This window comes from Cnephaeus nilssonii (genome assembly GCF_951640355.1).
Source record: "Cnephaeus nilssonii genome assembly, chromosome: 5".
In the NCBI taxonomy this organism is placed as follows: domain Eukaryota; kingdom Metazoa; phylum Chordata; class Mammalia; order Chiroptera; family Vespertilionidae; genus Cnephaeus; species Cnephaeus nilssonii.
Window position 1 is genome coordinate 52,981,445 of NC_137076.1, and position 17,442 is coordinate 52,998,886.

The 17,442-nt window shown below is 43.0% G+C and overlaps 1 protein-coding gene across 4 annotated transcripts in view; it reads left to right on the forward strand.

The window, feature by feature from the left end:
* Positions 1-14,719: 14,719 nt before the first annotated feature.
* SH3D19 (SH3 domain containing 19) overlaps positions 14,720-17,442 on the forward strand; it is a 163,270-nt gene continuing 160,547 nt past the window's right edge. The window contains exon 1 of one of the 4 annotated variants that reach the window (XM_079771509.1): positions 14,720-15,184. In XM_079771509.1, coding sequence (XP_079627635.1) covers positions 15,097-15,184 — 88 coding nt within the window. In that variant the 5' untranslated portion in view covers positions 14,720-15,096. The remainder of the gene's footprint in view (positions 15,185-17,442) is intronic. The other 3 variants (XM_079771504.1, XM_079771503.1, XM_079771505.1) reach the window with 3 other exon arrangements.

A 17,442-nucleotide genomic window follows, 5' to 3' on the forward strand; every position in this document is an offset into this window, starting at 1 on the left:
TTGTGCTGCTACGTGTGCAGTTCATCTCTTAGAAATATAAAAACAAGGTGGATGGACTAGGGTTATCAACATATCCTGGGAACACACCCCCACATGCATGAGATTTGTGTAAATATGTCTGTTTGGCTTCAAGAGATTTTGTAAAATAGAATGCAGAGATGTGGAACAGGAGTATGAAGTCTGAGTAGGAGGAGGATTGGAAAGAGAATGACAGATGCTTGAATTATTTTCTTTGTTCTGGGAGAATTTTGCCATGCTTATAAATTTATTCTGTTAAGACAACTGCACATGGGATAACATTAGATTGAGTTACTAAATGTGAAGTACCAAGGCCACTGCCCGGTACATAGTAGGCACTCAATAAATGTCATACCTCCTCCCTAGCCTCCTTCTCTCATCACAATCATTGAAGCTTATTGCCAAACTTTGAAGACAAGATCTCAAATAAATTGCTGCCAGGAACAGAGACACAATCAGCGGCACATAAGGTTCTGTTAAGACAACTGCACATCCATCCTTCAGTCAGTGCCTGAGGCACCTGATCTTTGCGTATGCACTATTCAGAATGAATGGTTTTCAAGGCAAATCGGCCCTGACACCACATACAGTCTTGGAATTAGGTATTAGGCCAATTAACCTACAGACACTCAGAAACGCAGCCAGGGTGGGAGAATGGATGACATCAGATGTGAACCAAGGCTTCTAGATGTAGTTTCAAATCAGGATCAGTTAGTTATAAAGCTGCCCAAGTAACCCCAACATAGAGCAACCCCCATAAAATAAAAATTCTGACTTGAGGGCAAAGAAAGGGACCTTTTCTTTTTAAAGCATCACCTTAGAGCATCAGTCATCACAATGGGAACATAAATCATAGTTCACCTTCAGCACTTACCAAAGTAAGCACTCACTATTTATGAGACAAATGAACCTCGGTGTTTTGAATGTTTGACAGTTGGCTCCAGGTAGAAATGATGGATTGAACAAATGCATCTATTTGACTTCCTCCAGAACCCACTAAAAATCATGAAAATGGGAGAGAGGGACAAGAAGCAATAGCCACAGAAGTTTGGAGGCTAGACAGCAGTGATAAAAGACTTGGCAGGGCTGAGACAAGTGTTAAGAGAGTGGCATTGCAAAATCCCCTGGATAAGGAGTGAAAATGTAATAGGGATGAAAAAAAAATGAACTGGTTGGAGGTTGGAGCTACCTGAGAAGTCATACTACTTCTATACTTATCCCCAGCTCTTTCCACTGGGTGACTCCCCCTCCCCCCCCCCCCGGCCCTAATAGAAGTGGAAGTTTATCCACTTCTTATCCATAGCTGAAGAGAGAAAATGGGGATTAATTAATGTGGGCATACTAAATGCTCAGATCCTCTCCCAATTCTGAGTATGCTGAGAACCAAGGTTTCTAGACAGAGATTTGGCTTCAAGTGGAAAGAGTCTGTGTTGCAGAAAAGCAACCTCAATGCATGAGCCGCCTGAGAAAGCATTCATCTTTTCTGCTTCCATTTCATGTTCTATGTCATCTTCACTTGTCTGACAAAATCTCCAATTCCAAGTCTTCACCTGCTGCCAGCATCTAGACCCTATTCAGAAAAACAAACCATCTGAGTTACAGCAGCAATGCTGCACAGAGTTAATGGAATAATGAGAGAGAGAGGGAGAGGGAGAGGGTGAGGGAGAGGGAGAGGGAGAGGGAGAGAGAGAGAAAGAGAGAGAGAGAGAGAGAGAGAGAGAGAGAGAGAGAGAGAGAGAGAGCGCTGAGTCCAAAATACTGGTCCTTTTCAATCTCCCCCCTGGCCATCCTGCTGCTTAAAATCCTTCCATGGATCCCTGCTCCCCCATCAATGGATCCCTTCGCCTGGCATACAAAGGCTCTTTATTAACTCACCTCTCCCTACCTTGCCCTCTTCACCTACGGCCCAGCAGCCTTTTTTCTCTTGTCTGTAGCAATATTTAACTACTTTTTGTGATTTCCTGAATCCCGAGTCTACAACTCTATTTTGATCATGCCTGGAAGACGTTTCTTACGTACTCTCTTCTTCTCTGCCTGGTTAATGTTTGCTTATTTTTAGACTCAGTTCAGGCATAATTTCCTCCAGGAAGATTTCCTCTTCTCCCCAAACCAGCTTAGATATGCCTGTGCACGTCACATTGTATTGGGAATCCCCTCCTGATCTCTCTGCGTCTTTCATTAGATTTAAAACCCTTAAAGACAGAGGCAAGGTCTTCCATCTATGCAACTCCAATGCTCAGCACTGTGCCTTGTTCAGAGTAGGCATTCAATAGATATTTGCTAGATGTACTTCATGTAAAGTCTATTATATATGGAAAACTACTATGTTCAACATTATTTTTTTAATTTTATTTTAAAAATAATAGACTTAATTTTTATAAGCCAGGCAATGAAAGAAAAATACCACATGATCTCATTCATTTATGGAAAATAAAGAACATTATAACCTGATGAACAAAAAGATAGATACAGAGGCAGTAAAGCATCAAACAGACTGCCAAATTACAGCGGGAAGGCTGGGGAGTGTTGGGAAGGGGGGGAAAGAGATCAACCGAAGGACTTGTATGCATGCATATAAGCACAACCATGCATATAAGCACAAGACACTGCGGGGAGGGAGGAAATGAGGGCATGTGACAGCGGGTAGGGGAGGCTGGGGAAAGGTCAATGGGGAAAAAAGGAGATATATGTACTACTATTTGTAATACTTTAAACAATAAAATAAATTTTTAAAAATAGACTTAATTTTTTAAGAGCAGTTTTAGGTTTATAGGAAAATGGAGCAGAAAGTACATAGTTCCCATATACCCCCTCACTTGCCACCATCCAGTTTCTCCTATAATTAATAGCTTGCATTAATGTGGAATGTTTGATACAATTGATAAGCTATAATATGTGGCTAGCTGGCACGGCCATGGCATACTCAGCACCAGGGTGTCCTATAGTGCTGTGCCAGCTCATCCAGGTTCGGTGACCCCGAGAGGGGGCGGTGAAGGATTGAGAAAAGACAGACAAGAGAAGAAAGCTGGGTTCTCGGTGGGACGCTATCCTCTCTGATGGAGAGCTAGTGAAAGCGCCACGGACTATAAGCTGTGTCTTTATTTTATAGCCAGATTCCACGAGGCAAAGTAAGGGCGTGGTCAAGATGTTTACAACATTCTCGTGGTTTTCAATCCTACTCAATTACATGCACCTGAACTCTATCAAGCCCACATCACTCAGGCACGTGGGGCCACGTGTTCGGACCATAGGTTCAAGCTTACAACTATAGCTGTTGGCTATAATTGTGCTGGGAGGGCTCTGCCCTCCAAGCTGGGACTTGCATGTGGCAATGAGAGGACTGTGTCCTCTCATTAGTCCGAGGCTTGAACCTGTCCAAACACTGTAGCCGCTCTCCACACTAATATTGATACTTTTTTTTTTTTTTTTTTTTTTAGCTAAAGTCCATAGTTTACATTAGGGTTTTGACAAATGTATAACATTGTAAATTCTCTAGGCTTTGACAAATAGTTACATTTATATCATACATAATAATTTCAGTACCCTAAAAATCCACTGTATTCCATCTATTCATCCTCTCTCCCTCTCTCAAACTTCTTGAAGCCAGCGATGTTTCTACTGTCTCCAAATTTTTGCCTTTTCCAGAATATCAAAGAGCTGGAATCCTATAGCATGTAGCCTTTTCAGACTGACTTCTTTCACTCAGCAATATGCATTTAAGTTTCTTTCCTGCTTTTGTGACAGCTGGTTATTTTTAATCTTCAAAATAACTCTGCAATGTGTTATTTTTAGTAGGTGAACACCTGAGACATTGAATGGGAAGGTCACAGTGCAAAGACAGCTGAAATAGCAACAATGCCATACTACCAAGCCATTAAATAAAAAATCATTGGTCCCCAACTTTGTGTCAGGCATGGTGCTTGCTTGATTCCAAAAGCAATAAGAAGATAATTGCTTAGTCCTTGAAGACTAACAATTTAGTGTATGCGACAGGTATGTAAAACAACAACACATCATGCCGTGGCCAATGTGGCTCAGTTGGTTGGGTGTCGTCCCGTGCAGTGAAAGGTTGCTGGTTCAATTCCTGGTCAGGGTACATGCCCAGGATGTGGGCTCAATCTCCGTAGGGTGAGTGCAGGAGGCAGCTGATCAATGTTTCTCTCTCACATTGATGTTTCTCTCTTTTCCTTCTCCCTTCCTCTCTGTCAAATAAATAAATAAATAGATCTCAAAAAAGAAAATTAAATAAAATAATTAATAAATAAAACACATCATTTCACAATATGGAAAGGGCTACTAACAGGGTAGGTATCCTATTGATATAAGAATTAATTCAGATAGTGGAGGCACTTGGCACAATAATGCCACATAATAACTTCTCATTAAATGTTAACTATTGTTATTTTCATGTAGTCCTTACAACAGCCCTAACCCATTGGATATTGCTATCTCTTACTTTTCTGACCAATAAATAGTTCAGAGCAGTTAATTACTTGCTCAAAAATCACGGAATAAAGAAGTGAACTTGGGTTTGCCTAAAGCCCATGTTATCTCTACACTTTGCTGTCTCATTGATCCTGGCAGAGGCAATATCATGTCCAAAGTAGAGACAATAAAGAGAAGAGTGTTTTGGGGACACTGGCAAGTTGAGTGTGACTGGAGCACGGGTTGGGGAGGGGAGTACTGAGCAGTGGAGGCTGGTCACAGGCTACAAGGGCCTCCAATTACTGATGTTTATAAAATGTTAGTCCACTAATTCGCTTGTGATATTTAGCCCTAGGAACTGCTGAAGCTGAGCATTCCCTTTGGAGTGCACAAAATAAGCTCTGTGTAAGACATTTTTGGTCTTGCTAAGGTCAATGTGGTGGGTTTGTTGCTGAGGAAGAGTGCTGACAATTGCTATGGAGATGCTACACAAACAAAGATAAGCAAGAATGTTTGTCTTCTGAAAGTAAAATTAGAGGGAAGCACAGTAAATCAAGATTTCATAATAGCAAGTTATGCAAATAAACACCAACTTGAAGAGAAACTTCAGGGAATAAAATTCAAACTTGGACCAAGTCCAAGTCTTTATAGAAAACCTATTGCTTTTTCCCCTAGAATCTAGGGCCTAGCCCTAGATGGTTGGAATGCTTACATGTGGAGGCATTTCCAATCATCCTGTGGCTTCTTTATTTGAGAAATAGAAACACGTGGGAAATTTATCTTTGACCTCTATAATACCCTTGAAAGCATCATATGCTTTAAACTGAAAAAGCCGAATGCTATTTGTACTCTTCTGGGTATGAAATAAAAATTAATTTCTCCCTAATTATTTTAATAATATATTTGGCATTGATTTTAATATAACAGAAAGAAATATTAGCATTGAATTTCAATTAAGAACAATTCACAAACATTACCAATACCTGTTAATCTGATATATATTTAAAGTATTGCTTAGATCCGTGGTCAGCAAACTGCGGCTCGCGAGCCACATGCAGCTCTTTGGCCCCTTGAGTGTGGCTCTTCCACAAAATACCACGGCCTGGGCCAGTCTATTTTGAAGAAGTGGCATTAGAAGAAGTTTAAGTTTAAAAAATTTGGCCCTCAAAAGAAATTTCAATCGTCGTACTGTTGATATTTGGCTCTGTTGACTAATGAGTTTGCCGACCACTGGCTTAGATGAAAGCAAACCAACAGAGGTCAGGTCAATACCATATTTTTCTTGTCCCCATTTTTACAATACATCTGTTTTCTGCCAATATTTAACTTACTTGGTTTAACTAAACTGGTTATTGGGGATCTACTGAGTGCCCAGTTTGGTGGACACAATCAAGGCAGATACAGTCTGCTCTGGTGGAGTCCGCAGTCTAATAATACCAGAACACTAAAAGAAGTTGTGTCAAAGGATTAAAGTTAGACATTTTTATTACCATATTTCAAGAGGGTTAGGCTTGTCAGTGCACAGAGCAGTGCTTTTCAAACTTTGCGCATGTGAACTGCCTGAGGATCTTATTAAAATGCAGATTCTGATTCAGTAGGTCAGGATGAAGCTGATATTCTGTATTTAATCAAGTGCAAGCAGTGCTGATGCCATTAGTCCACGGACCACCCTTTGTAGCCAGGGCATAGATTATCACGATGAAAGATTGTAAGTGGCATGCATAATGTGGAAAGGAGGGGGATCAGGCAGTTCTTCCCAAGGAAAGTGGAGTGTCTAATTGAGCCAGGAAGGTGTCGCGAATGCCTGCTGGTGGAGCAAGGCCGATGGTGCTCCAGAGTAAGCACTGGGGCTGGTATTTCAGAGGGTCAGCTCAGGACCATTCCAAGGGTCAGGGTTCAGAGACCAGCTGGTGGTCCTGTAAAGCAGCTCTTCCGTGAAGGGAACAGGAAAGATAAGGCTGGAAGGAGGTCCGAGGAAAGCCTTGCCTGGTGAAAGATCGCTCCCAGCAAAGCCAACCCCAGCATTCCTAAAGTTATACATATGGTGCCACAAACCAAAGCCCTATCTGAAGTCAGGAGAGAGGTCTGGAACAGATCCTTCCCTAGAGCCTGCAGGAGAATGATCCTCCTAACATAGCGATCTTGGACTTCTAGCTGCCAGAACTATGAAACAGTAAATTGGTGTTGTTTAAGCCACAACAGCAATTGTTGTGATAGCTCCAGCAAACTGATATATTAACTCATTTGAATCTTCACAACTCCTTTGTGAGATAGCTATTATTATTACCCCTGCTTTACAGATGCAGAATCTAAGGCACACTGCAGTGAAGAAAACCAGAGAGAAAAGTGAAAAGGGTATAGAAAAACTGAAAGAAAAAAAGGAAAGAGGAGGGAAAGGGGAAATTTTTGTAAAGATGTGGACAGGAAAAAAAGAGAAAGAAATAGTGGCAAAGGAAAGGGATTAAAACTTGACCTGGCCAGCCCTGGCCAGTTTTTCTCAGTGGTTAGAGCATCAGACCGAAGGGTCTCAAGTTTGAGTCCCACTTGGTTGCAGGTTTGATCCCTGGCCTGGTTGGAGCTTGAGCAGGTAGCAACCAATTGATGTGTTTCTCTCACATCAATGTTTCTTTCTCTCTTTCTCTCTCCCTTCGCCCATCCTCCCTCCCTCCCACTCTCTTTAAAAAGATCAATGGACAAAATATCCTCAGGTGAGGATTAAAAAAATTTTTTTGACCTGCCCAAAGAACAATAGAAGCTTTAGGTCCCTGTATGTAAACCACTAACATTTTTCTTTTTCAGATGTGTCAAGAGTTAAAATAAAAATGTCCTTCTGTCAGAAAATGAACTCGCATTTTTGATACTTTCGTGTATTTTATTAGATTGTGAACCTGAAGCTACAGCTCATGAGAGCCCTGGTCTTGATTTTGCAATATAGGTTCCATTTTTATTTGAACAGAGGGACTAATAATAATCACTTGTTCCGTGAATGTGACATTGAGAGATTTGGATTTGTTTTTGATGGATGAAATAGTACTTGCTTTTAAAAAAGCTATTATATACTATTCTTCTTACTCCTAGTTTTTTTTTTGTTTTTTGTTTTTCCTGCTGAAGGAAGACAGCTGAGGTGCAAAGTTGGAGGCAATATCCTGTGAAAATGGGGCTTAATCCTCCAGGATGCAGTATATACATTACATTAGAGACATTGCTTTCTATGGTGCTAGTCCTCCATCCAGGAGAATAGGTGGATCTGGAAATGAGGGGGTAGAAGCAGGAGTGGCCCACTAACCATCACTCCCAGGGACCTACTGAGTTAGGCTTCCTGGGCTCCTCAGGGTTAGAGGTTCTGGTTGTCAGCAGGAACATGTTTTCACCAGACACAGGAGGGGCCCAACTGAATTACAAACGATGGCCACCACCTGCACACTTTGAGCTCCTTGTGGCCAGGGACCTGCAGGTGAGAAGGCATGGATAATTAACTCTGATCAACAACAGTGGGTAAGGCTGATTTTACCCAACGGGAATGGGGAGGCCTCTGTGTGGAAGTCCGATGGCCCACTCAGGTGCTTTTTGGTTCTTGGTTCTCCTTTGAGCAATTGTATCTGTGAACAGACAAGTGAAGAAGCCCCAGCCTGAGAAGGAGATGATTACTAGGCACTAAGACACCTCAATAAAGAAAGTTGGGCCATATTACCAGGTAAGCCAAGACCAGCAGAGGTGGTGGCTGAAGGCAAGAGGGATATAGACTGGGTAGTGTAGAAGGGAGGCTATGCGTACTAGTGGAGGCTCTCAGACCAACTGCAGTGATGGAGATTAACCTGAGCTACCCCCTGGGAATGTATGGAGAAGTGGATTTGCATAATGCAACGATTGGACTATGGTTGACCCAGAGATGTGCCACACCCTTCAAGAAAGCTCTTGCTGCTCAGGTACAAAGAATACAGTAAGCAAATAGCTTCTAGTCGGTATCTCCCCAGGTGTCTGCCGCAGCTTTCAAGCAGCTTTACCCAATGAGCAAGGTAGTAATTCAAAAGCCTAGCCATTTAGCCCAGCTGGCCTGGCTCATTGGTTGAGCATCAACCCATGAACCTGGAGGTCATGTTTCTATTCCCGGTCAGAGCATATGCCCAGGTTACGGGCTCTGTCCCCATGATTCTCTCTCATCATTGATGTTTCTCTCTCTCCCTCTCCCTTCCTCTTTGAAATCAATAAAAATATATATATTTTAAAAAGCCTAGCCATTCATACTACTAGACTGACATAGGCTTTGTCTGCATAGTGGTATGAACAATTCCTTTTGACCAATATTTCTATCGCTCCTGTTCCTTTCACAGCTGTTACTCTCTAATAAATGTTTCAGTGACTGATAACCAGAGATCTCAAGCCAGCACAGGCTGTGTAACAAATAACCACAAAACTTCAGTGACATAAAACTGCTTATGGGTTTTCAGGCCAGTTGGACAGCAGTTTTGCTCTTAGGTCACTTATGTGTCTGTGGTCAGCTCTTGGTCAGATAAGCAGCTCTGCTGATCTCTACTGGGTTCTTCACCTGTTTGAGGGTTGACGGGCCTTGACTTGGACAACTGGTCTTTCCTTCACATACTGCCTCGTCTCTCGCTTTGGCTCATTCACATGGGAGTAGAAGGCTTCCAAGAGAACAAGCAAGGCCTCTTGAGATCTGGACTTGGAATTCACACACTGTCAGTTCTGCCATACTCTATTTATTGGTCAAAGCAAATCTCTAAGCCAGTCCAAGTTCATGGTGTAGGAAAACACCTCTTGTTAGAGGAGATGCAAAGTCACATTATAAAGTGTATATGCAAATGAAGAGATAATTTGAACATTTTTGCAAGCCATCTACCACAGGGAGAACGCTGCAGTGGTTCTCAACCTTTCTAATGCCGCGACCCTTTAATACAGTTCCTCATGTTGTGGTGACCCCCAACCATAAAATTATTTTCGTTGCTACTTCATAACCGTAATTTTGCTACTGTTAATGAATCATAATGTAAATATCTGTATTTTCCGATGGTCTTAGGCGACCCTGCTAGCGGTTCTCAACCTGTGGGTCGCGACCCACAGGTTGAGAACCGCTGCTATAGAGCCTAAGACCATCGGAAAACACAGATATTTATATTACGACTCATTAACAGTAGCAAAATTACAGTTATGAAGTAGCAATGAAAATAATTTTATGGTTGGGGGTCACCACAACATGAGGAACTGTATTAAAGGGTCGCGGCATTAGAAAGGTTGAGAACCACTGCTCTAGAGGGAAGTGCAAGAAGCAAATAGAAACTGTGCTATCAAGTCTACAACAGTTTTTTGCTTCTTAAGAAATCAATGAAAATTTAAAAGTATACAGAAAATATGTAGAATAATAACCACTCATAAATGCAATATCTTACTTTAATAAATCTTAAAATTCTGTCATATTTGGTTCATTTGATTTAAGAAAGAAAACTCTGAAGATACTGTATTATTTTTTTTATCCTTACCTGAGGATATTTTTCCACTGATTTCTAGAGAGAGTGGATGGGAGAAGGGGGGAGAGAAAGAGAAGGAGGGGGGGGGGGGGAGAGAGAGAGAGAGAGAGAGAGAGAGAGAGAGAGAGAGAAACATTAATGTGAGAGAGACACGTCAATTGGTTGCCTCCTGCATGCGCTCTGACCAGGGCTGGGGATTGAGTCTGCCACCAAGGTACAGCCCTTGACCAGGAATTGAACCAGAGACCCTTCGGTCCATGGGCTGATGCTCTAACCACTGAGCAAAACTGGCTAGGGTGAAGATACTGTACTTTTAAAATCTACTGTATATTCTTGTCCATCCTTGCTTTTTCTTGTTTAATGTCTTCAGTTGTAAATTTTAAATTCCAGATAGTTAATTTTTATTCAAGTTAACTAACTTGAGGCTCAGACCTTCTGGTGATTCAGCAGAAAAAAATATGAAAGTATATTCACTCAGTCATTAAACAAATATTTATTGTGCCTTCTATTTGCCAAGCCCTGTACTATATATGTATTTGAATAGTATATTCTTATTTTTCATGTGTTCTATTTGCACACTATTTTGTTTCAAGTTATACATCCAAAGTGAGAAGTATTCCTTTGTAATTGGGTTGTTTTTCAGTATCTCTTAGAAAGTTTTTTTCTTAATACCTTCAACCTTGGAAGGAGAGGCTTGTTCTACTCTTAGTCTGTAAATTTACATTCCAAGTTTAACACTTTCCTTCTATGGGTTTGGCTCTTGTTGTGTCACCAGGGTGGGTAAGATGTTTGGCATGTTTATTTGGTTGCTAGTCGGCCACACCTTTGATTTTCTTTCATATGATTAAATTGTCATTGCTTGTAATGCCTATCTGGTTTCTCTACTTAAATATGACTTCAGAGCGCAGTCCTCTCTTTAGTCTTTGTTTTCTTGCTTCACAGTGAGTAGGTTATACTTCTCTCCCCCCTAAATAACAGCTCTATTGACATATAATTTACATACCATAAAATTCATCCTTTAGAATATTCAGAGTTGTGCAACTCTGATTTTATAGTGTTTATCACTTCAAAGAGAAATCCTGTACCTATTAGCTATTGCTCCCCATTACCCTCTGCACCTTGCAACCCCTAACCTACTTTCTGCCTTTATGGATTAACCTATTCTGGATGTTTCATATAAACAGAATCACACTTCATCACAGTCTTTTGTCTCTGGCTTCTTTAACTTAGCCAGATAATGTTCTCAAGGATCACCCATGTAGCACATGTCAGTGCTTCATTCCTTTTTATGGCTAAATAATATTCCACTGTATGGATATGCCACTATTTGTTTATCCATTCAACAATTGGTTGTGTCCACTTTTTGACTATGATGAATAATGCCACTGTAGGCATTCACGTACAAATTTTTGTGTGGACATATTTTCATTTCTCTTGGGTATATACCTCTGAGTAGAATTGCCACATTTTATGGTAAATTTATATTTAACTTTTTGAGAACTGCAAACTATTTTCCAAAGTGGCAGCACTGTTTTACCTTCCCACCAGTCATGTATGAAGACTGAAATTTCTCCATTTTATTTTATCCATCTATTTAGTGTGAAGTGGTATCTCACTGAGGTTTAGATTTACATTTCCCTAATGATATTGAGGATCTTTTCATGTTCTACTGGCCTTTGTACATCTTCTTTAGAGAATCTCCATTTTTAAATTGGGCTAATTAAAAAAATTGTTTAGTTGTACATATAACTCTTTATATATTCTATATACAACTGCCTTATCAACGATATGATTTCAAGTATTTTTTTCATATTCTGAGGGCTGTCTTTTTACTTTCTTGATGATGTCCTTTGAGGCATACATTTATAATTTTTGGCGAGTTCCAATTTATTTTTTCTTTTGTCACTTATACATTTTGGTGTCACCCTAAGAAGCCATTGCCTAACCCAAGGTCACAGAGATTTAATGTTTTCTTTGAAGAGCTTTATAGTTCTAGCCCTTACATTTAAATCTATGATCTTTTTTTCAGTGTCCCTTTCTTTTCTTTTTTAAAATTTTTGATGTGGTATAGAGGTTCAAATCCATTATTTTGCTTGTGAATATCCATTTGTAAAGATAGTTCCTTCTTCATTGCATCATCTTGGCACCCTTATCTAAGGTTATATCTTTATTACAGAATTTACCAAATTTTGTGGTAAACTGGATAGATCTTCCTCCATCACTGGAGGATTGGATACATATTTGTTCACTTAAAATGAGAAAAACCTATGTGAAAAGCACCTACCATAGGACCCCAGAGGAAATGTTTTGTTTCTTCTTTTGAAACCGCCCCTTCACCCCCTCTCCCCCGCCCCCGCCCCGTTACAGGATTCCAGGAATAGGGAAAGTTAAAACAAGGCCAAACAATGAGGGCAATCTACAGCCAGCTTGTAACTAATATTATCTTCCCCAGCCAAGGACACCTAAGAGCAAATGGTTAAAAACCTCCCTAACAAGAATGCAGTGAGGGAGAGGGAAAGGGGAGAGGGAGAAAGAGCAGATTTCTCCCTAAAGCAGAGAAGCCAGCAGTCTCAAGGTTTGGCAAGATAAAGTTGCCAGGAGCTTCTCATGAATTCTGGGGACGCCACAACAAAGGAAAAACGGTGAGAATGAATCTGCACCAAAATACTCAGCAAAGGAATTTTGAAACTTATAGACCCCCACCCAACCAGCTCTTCAGATTAGCTGAGAACCTGTCTGCACGTCATAAGCCAGATGTATAGGTGTTTGCTTGCTTTGCTTTTTCAATAAAGGTGCATGCTTTAATAAGTTGGCTTTTCACAGCACAGTCAAGGTCTCTCTTATAAATTCATTTATATAAGAATAATAGGATTAAGGTTGGGAACAGCCCCTCTCCCACTGACTCAGGGGATTGTTTGGTAATGGTGACACTTCTCTGGTGTTGGTGAGAGGTGCCTCTAGCACCCCCAAAGCACTTAGTGTGGTATTTGTCACACAATGGTGACCATAAATGTGTGCTGAATGTCCAGTGGGCTTGAGCATGCACCCCAAAATAACGGTGTGGGTCCCTAAAGCTCTGATTGTGTGAGAGAATCAGAACACTTGAACGCTTCTCAACCTAAGAATCTGAAAAATAGTAGAGACTGACCCCCAACAGCTTTGTGACGCTCTGCTGCTGTAGGGGCCTCCAAATGATTCGTTATCTTTGAAGGTTAAGTAACAAATGTGCTTTCACTTCATAGTGAACCCAAACTCTTAAAATAACCCTAAAGGTCTAGAGTCTTCTCCCCCCCCCCCCCCCCTCTATTTTAATTTCAAGTTCTCCAGATGTCTACTCATTTAACTGCTTATCAGTTAATAAAGTTTTCACTTGTGGATTTGACCTCAATTCCACAAAATCGATTGTGGCTCTTATCTGCCTAAAAGCAGAAAGATTTTTCTCAGGCCACAACCACCACTATTACAAAGGCAAAGAAACCCCACTCGGGTATGGCAGGCAATTCTATTTTCAGTGACCCCTTTTTCCCCTCTCTCTTTCTCTCTTACATGTTGAACATTGGAAACCCTCACAGTCTCTCAGATATAGAGCAAGAGGCTGAAAATAAAGGCCTGTTCTGCCCCCGGCGACCTTCCTACGGGTTCATGTCCAGGCCGTGTTCCTGTCTGCTGCTGGGGTATCTTTCTCTGAGATTCCAGAATCTGCCTGTGTGTGTGCAAGTGCTGAACCTGAGATGTGTGCTATTGAGAAGAGGTACACAGCCGCTTTCTCGCAATGTTCGTCAGCATGGGAAAGCTTTCACAGGGGCAGATCTCACAGCGGCGTGCTTCCAATTCTAGCTTCTGACTCCAGAGCCAGTGCTCCTGCCGCTGCTCCGAATGGCCTCTCTGCAAATTACCAGGTCCAGGGCCCTGAAGCACATTTTCTTTTCTAAATATATTTTATTGATGTTTTTACAGAGAGGAAGGGAAAGGGATAGGAGTTAGGAACATCGATCAGCTGCCTCCTGCACACTCCCCACCGGGGATGTGCCCGCAACAAAGGTCCTTGATCAGAATCGAACCTGGGACCCTTCAGACCGCAGGCCGACGCTCTATCCACTGAGCCAAACCGGTTAGGGCTGAAGTACATTTTCTTATAGGGATTGGAACCATTTTTTAAAAATACATTTTTAATTTAAAATATTTGAAATATAGACTTTACATTTTAGAACAGTTTTAGGTTCACAGCAAAACTGAGCAGAAGACTGAGATTTCCCATATAACCCCTGCCCCACACATGCACAGTCTCACCCATTATCCACATTCCCCACACAGCGGTCCATTCTACAATTGAGGAACCTCTATCAACACCCAAAGTCTTCAGTTAACATTGGGGTTTACTCTTGACCTTGTACATTCTACGGGTTTGGACAAATGTATAATAATATGCATCCACCATTATACTATCATACAGAGTAGACTCACTGCCCTAAAAATCCTCTGTGCTCTGGCGAGGCTCGATTTTTAAAGGGCGAAAGGAGTGGGAAAGAAAAAAAACATTACGCAGTCTCAACCAAACTCTCAAGCTAAGTTTGTTCCCACGTTCAGCTGCTCCCAGCTGTCCCATCTCTCCTCGTCCCGCTAGGGGCAGGTTCCTCCTCCTCCTTTTGTTTAAGTGTCAAGCAAATGGGTTTCCTGTTGACACCGGAATACTGTGAAAGGTCAGGAAGAGGCCAGGCCACCTCCCCCCACACCCCTGTTTATTGATTCTGCACGCGTTTGTTTTGGTCCAGCAAGCAGGTGGTTCCAGCGTGTGTGGCTGGGGGGCGTCCTCCGAGGCGGGTAACCCCTCCCCGAGGAGGCGAGGCCCAGCCCGAACCCGCCCCGGTCCCTGGCTCCAAGTCCGAGGGGCGGAGAAGGGGAAGAGGAAGGGGGAAGAGAGTGGGAGAGCGAAAGCCGGGAGAAAGAGGCCGGGTGCGCTGCTGGAAGGAGGCGGGGAGCCGGGATCGCGCGGGTGCCCCGCCGCTGCCCCGCCAGCTGCAGGTGGAGTCCGCAGAGGCAGCCGATCCCGCAGCCCCAGGCGCTGCCTCTTCTTCCCCGGGGCCTTCTTCCAGGCCCCGAGGGAGCTGGCGTGGGGGCCCTCGGTGCTCGTCCGCCGTCCCGCAGCTGCGCCTCGCGCCCCGCCTCGCCCATGGCTGAGGGCCGACGGTGGGAGGACGAGGAGGAAGAGCTGGGGCGCCGCGCCCGGGGCCGGGCGCTCTCGGGCCACTCGGCTGCAGGTGAGAGGCGTGAGGAGCACGGGGGGGGGGGGGGGGGGTGAGGAGGTGGGGAAGGGACACGAGCGGGGGGGAAGCAGGACCGAGGGCTGGGCACCCTGGGGCCGCTCAGGTCCTGCCCTGGAAGGCAGCGGCTCCCTCACCAGCTCACCCGCCAGCAGGGGACCCGCACCTCTTGGAGATGAGAGAGAGGGAGAAGGGCTTTTCCATCCTCATCCTCACTTTCGGGGCGGAGCCCGAGGAAATCCACACAGGTCTCTCTACCTGCCAGGGCAGGAGCCCAAACTACAAATTTTCCATGCGCACACTAAATCCTGGAGCTGCTGCCTTGGACCTTGTGGCCCAGGTGATGACTTATCTCTGGGTGAGTCAGAGACCCGTGGAGGACGCCCCCTCCTGACAGTTTTGCCTGGGCCGCCGCCGCCGCCACCCGGTCGAACCGCGAGCTAGTTGTCTAGTCTGGTTTCAGTGTCTCTGGACTTCGGACCTGCGCCTCTCCTCCCTGCCCCCACTACCTTCGGAGCGCGCCAGTTTCCTACAGGGCTTGCTTTAGAGCTGTTATTTTGTGAATGCTGCAGAATGTGGCATTCCAAAAGGCGATCCATTTGGATTGAGAATCATTCCTGGGCCCAAAATTACTTTTTTTTTTTTTTGGGTGCACAAAGGCGGCACGGATCAATAGTTTGGCGCAGACGTGTAAGAGGGACTAAGTACAGATCCACACCCCTTCTCTCTGCCCCGGCAGCTTTTCAATCAGACAGAATAGAGAGGAAATTCTTTGGCCTTTGGTTCCAACGGGATAAGCCAGTTATCTAAAAAGAGAGAACACACCTAGGGGAATTGACTAAAAAGGGGAGATGAAGAAGCGAGAAAGGTGGAGATGAGAACACTCCTTAAAGCCTCTTTAGAAAGCCTCTTTCTCAAGTCGTGGAGAAATTAAGAGAAGTTATGGGTCTGTGGGGGAACAAACGGAAGGTAGAAAATAGAATGAAAAGAAAGAATTTGAGTGTAGTATGAGGAAATGGTCAGCTTCATACCCTTGGAAATTTAAAAATAATTCCGTATGCCCATTACTAGGACTTTTTTTTTTTAATCAAAATAACCTGTTAGACACCATCCGTTTGGAAAATGATAGTTTTGTTCAGTATAAATCCAGACCTCATGAAATAATGGAAAAATAAGTAAATATTTCTTGCAGGAATACAATTTAAAAATTTACAAAGGTGTACTTCCATTGAACAGTGTAGGCTACCTTGGAGTTCTATTGAGGAAAAAAGCTTCACTCTCTCTAAGGCGGGACTGAACTGTGAAGAGTTGTCTATATTGGAGGTCAGACTAGATATGATCCAGGTGTAGGCTTATCATTCAGTTGCAATATGTGTATTAATTCCAAGGCTAGTGGAAGTGGCGTTTTTGTAACTTGTTTTTACGCGTTCCTTCATTTCCCAAGGCTGACAGAGGCCTTTCTAAGTTCCGTGATAGTATTTTGCTGAGACATGACATGGTATACTTTTTCACTCAGAAATCGGTGTTCGTAGTTTCTCACCATTTAACATGCCCTGTCTCCATTAAAGGGGGAGGGGAGGAGGAGATTAAGGAGTGGGGAGAAGGTTCAGCTTGCAATTACTGGTCTTCTTTCTTTTGGGATACGCTATTTAATAGATTACATTTCTTTACAAGCTGTGCTCCTCCCTCCCCTCAGTAGTTACTATGTTTTTCAGGCACCATCGCATTCCTTACCAAGCTTGGGCATTTGTTCCTTATGTCTGTGCTACCAGTTCTCTAAGTGAGAGTAAGAACTGACCCAGAGGCTTGCACTTTTCCTATTCTCATCCCTCCCTTCTTCCCCCACCCCTTTACAATCTAAAGATTTTTTCTTTGATCTCATGTGGCTTGACACCATACATTTGGTGGTTAGGGGCTTGAAGGAGTCTGAACTCCTCTCCCTACTAGCTTTCGGTGTGGTGGTGGAAGTGTATTTGTTTGTTTTTGCAATGTACATTCAGAATAGCATACAAAACTTACAAATTATAAAAGATAGGGGTACCTCAGATATTGCAGGTTTGGTTCTACCACCGCAATAAAGTGAGTCGAATCTTTTTGCTGGTGGAGGGTCTTCCCTTCCCTTCAATGCAACATCTGTGAAGCACAATAAAGTAAATAAAACTCAGTAAAACTGTGTGCCTGTAAAGCCTGTAACCTGTGCTCAAGTCAAGAAAGAATATTGTCAGTGATCTAGAAGCAGACTCTGATCCCTGTCA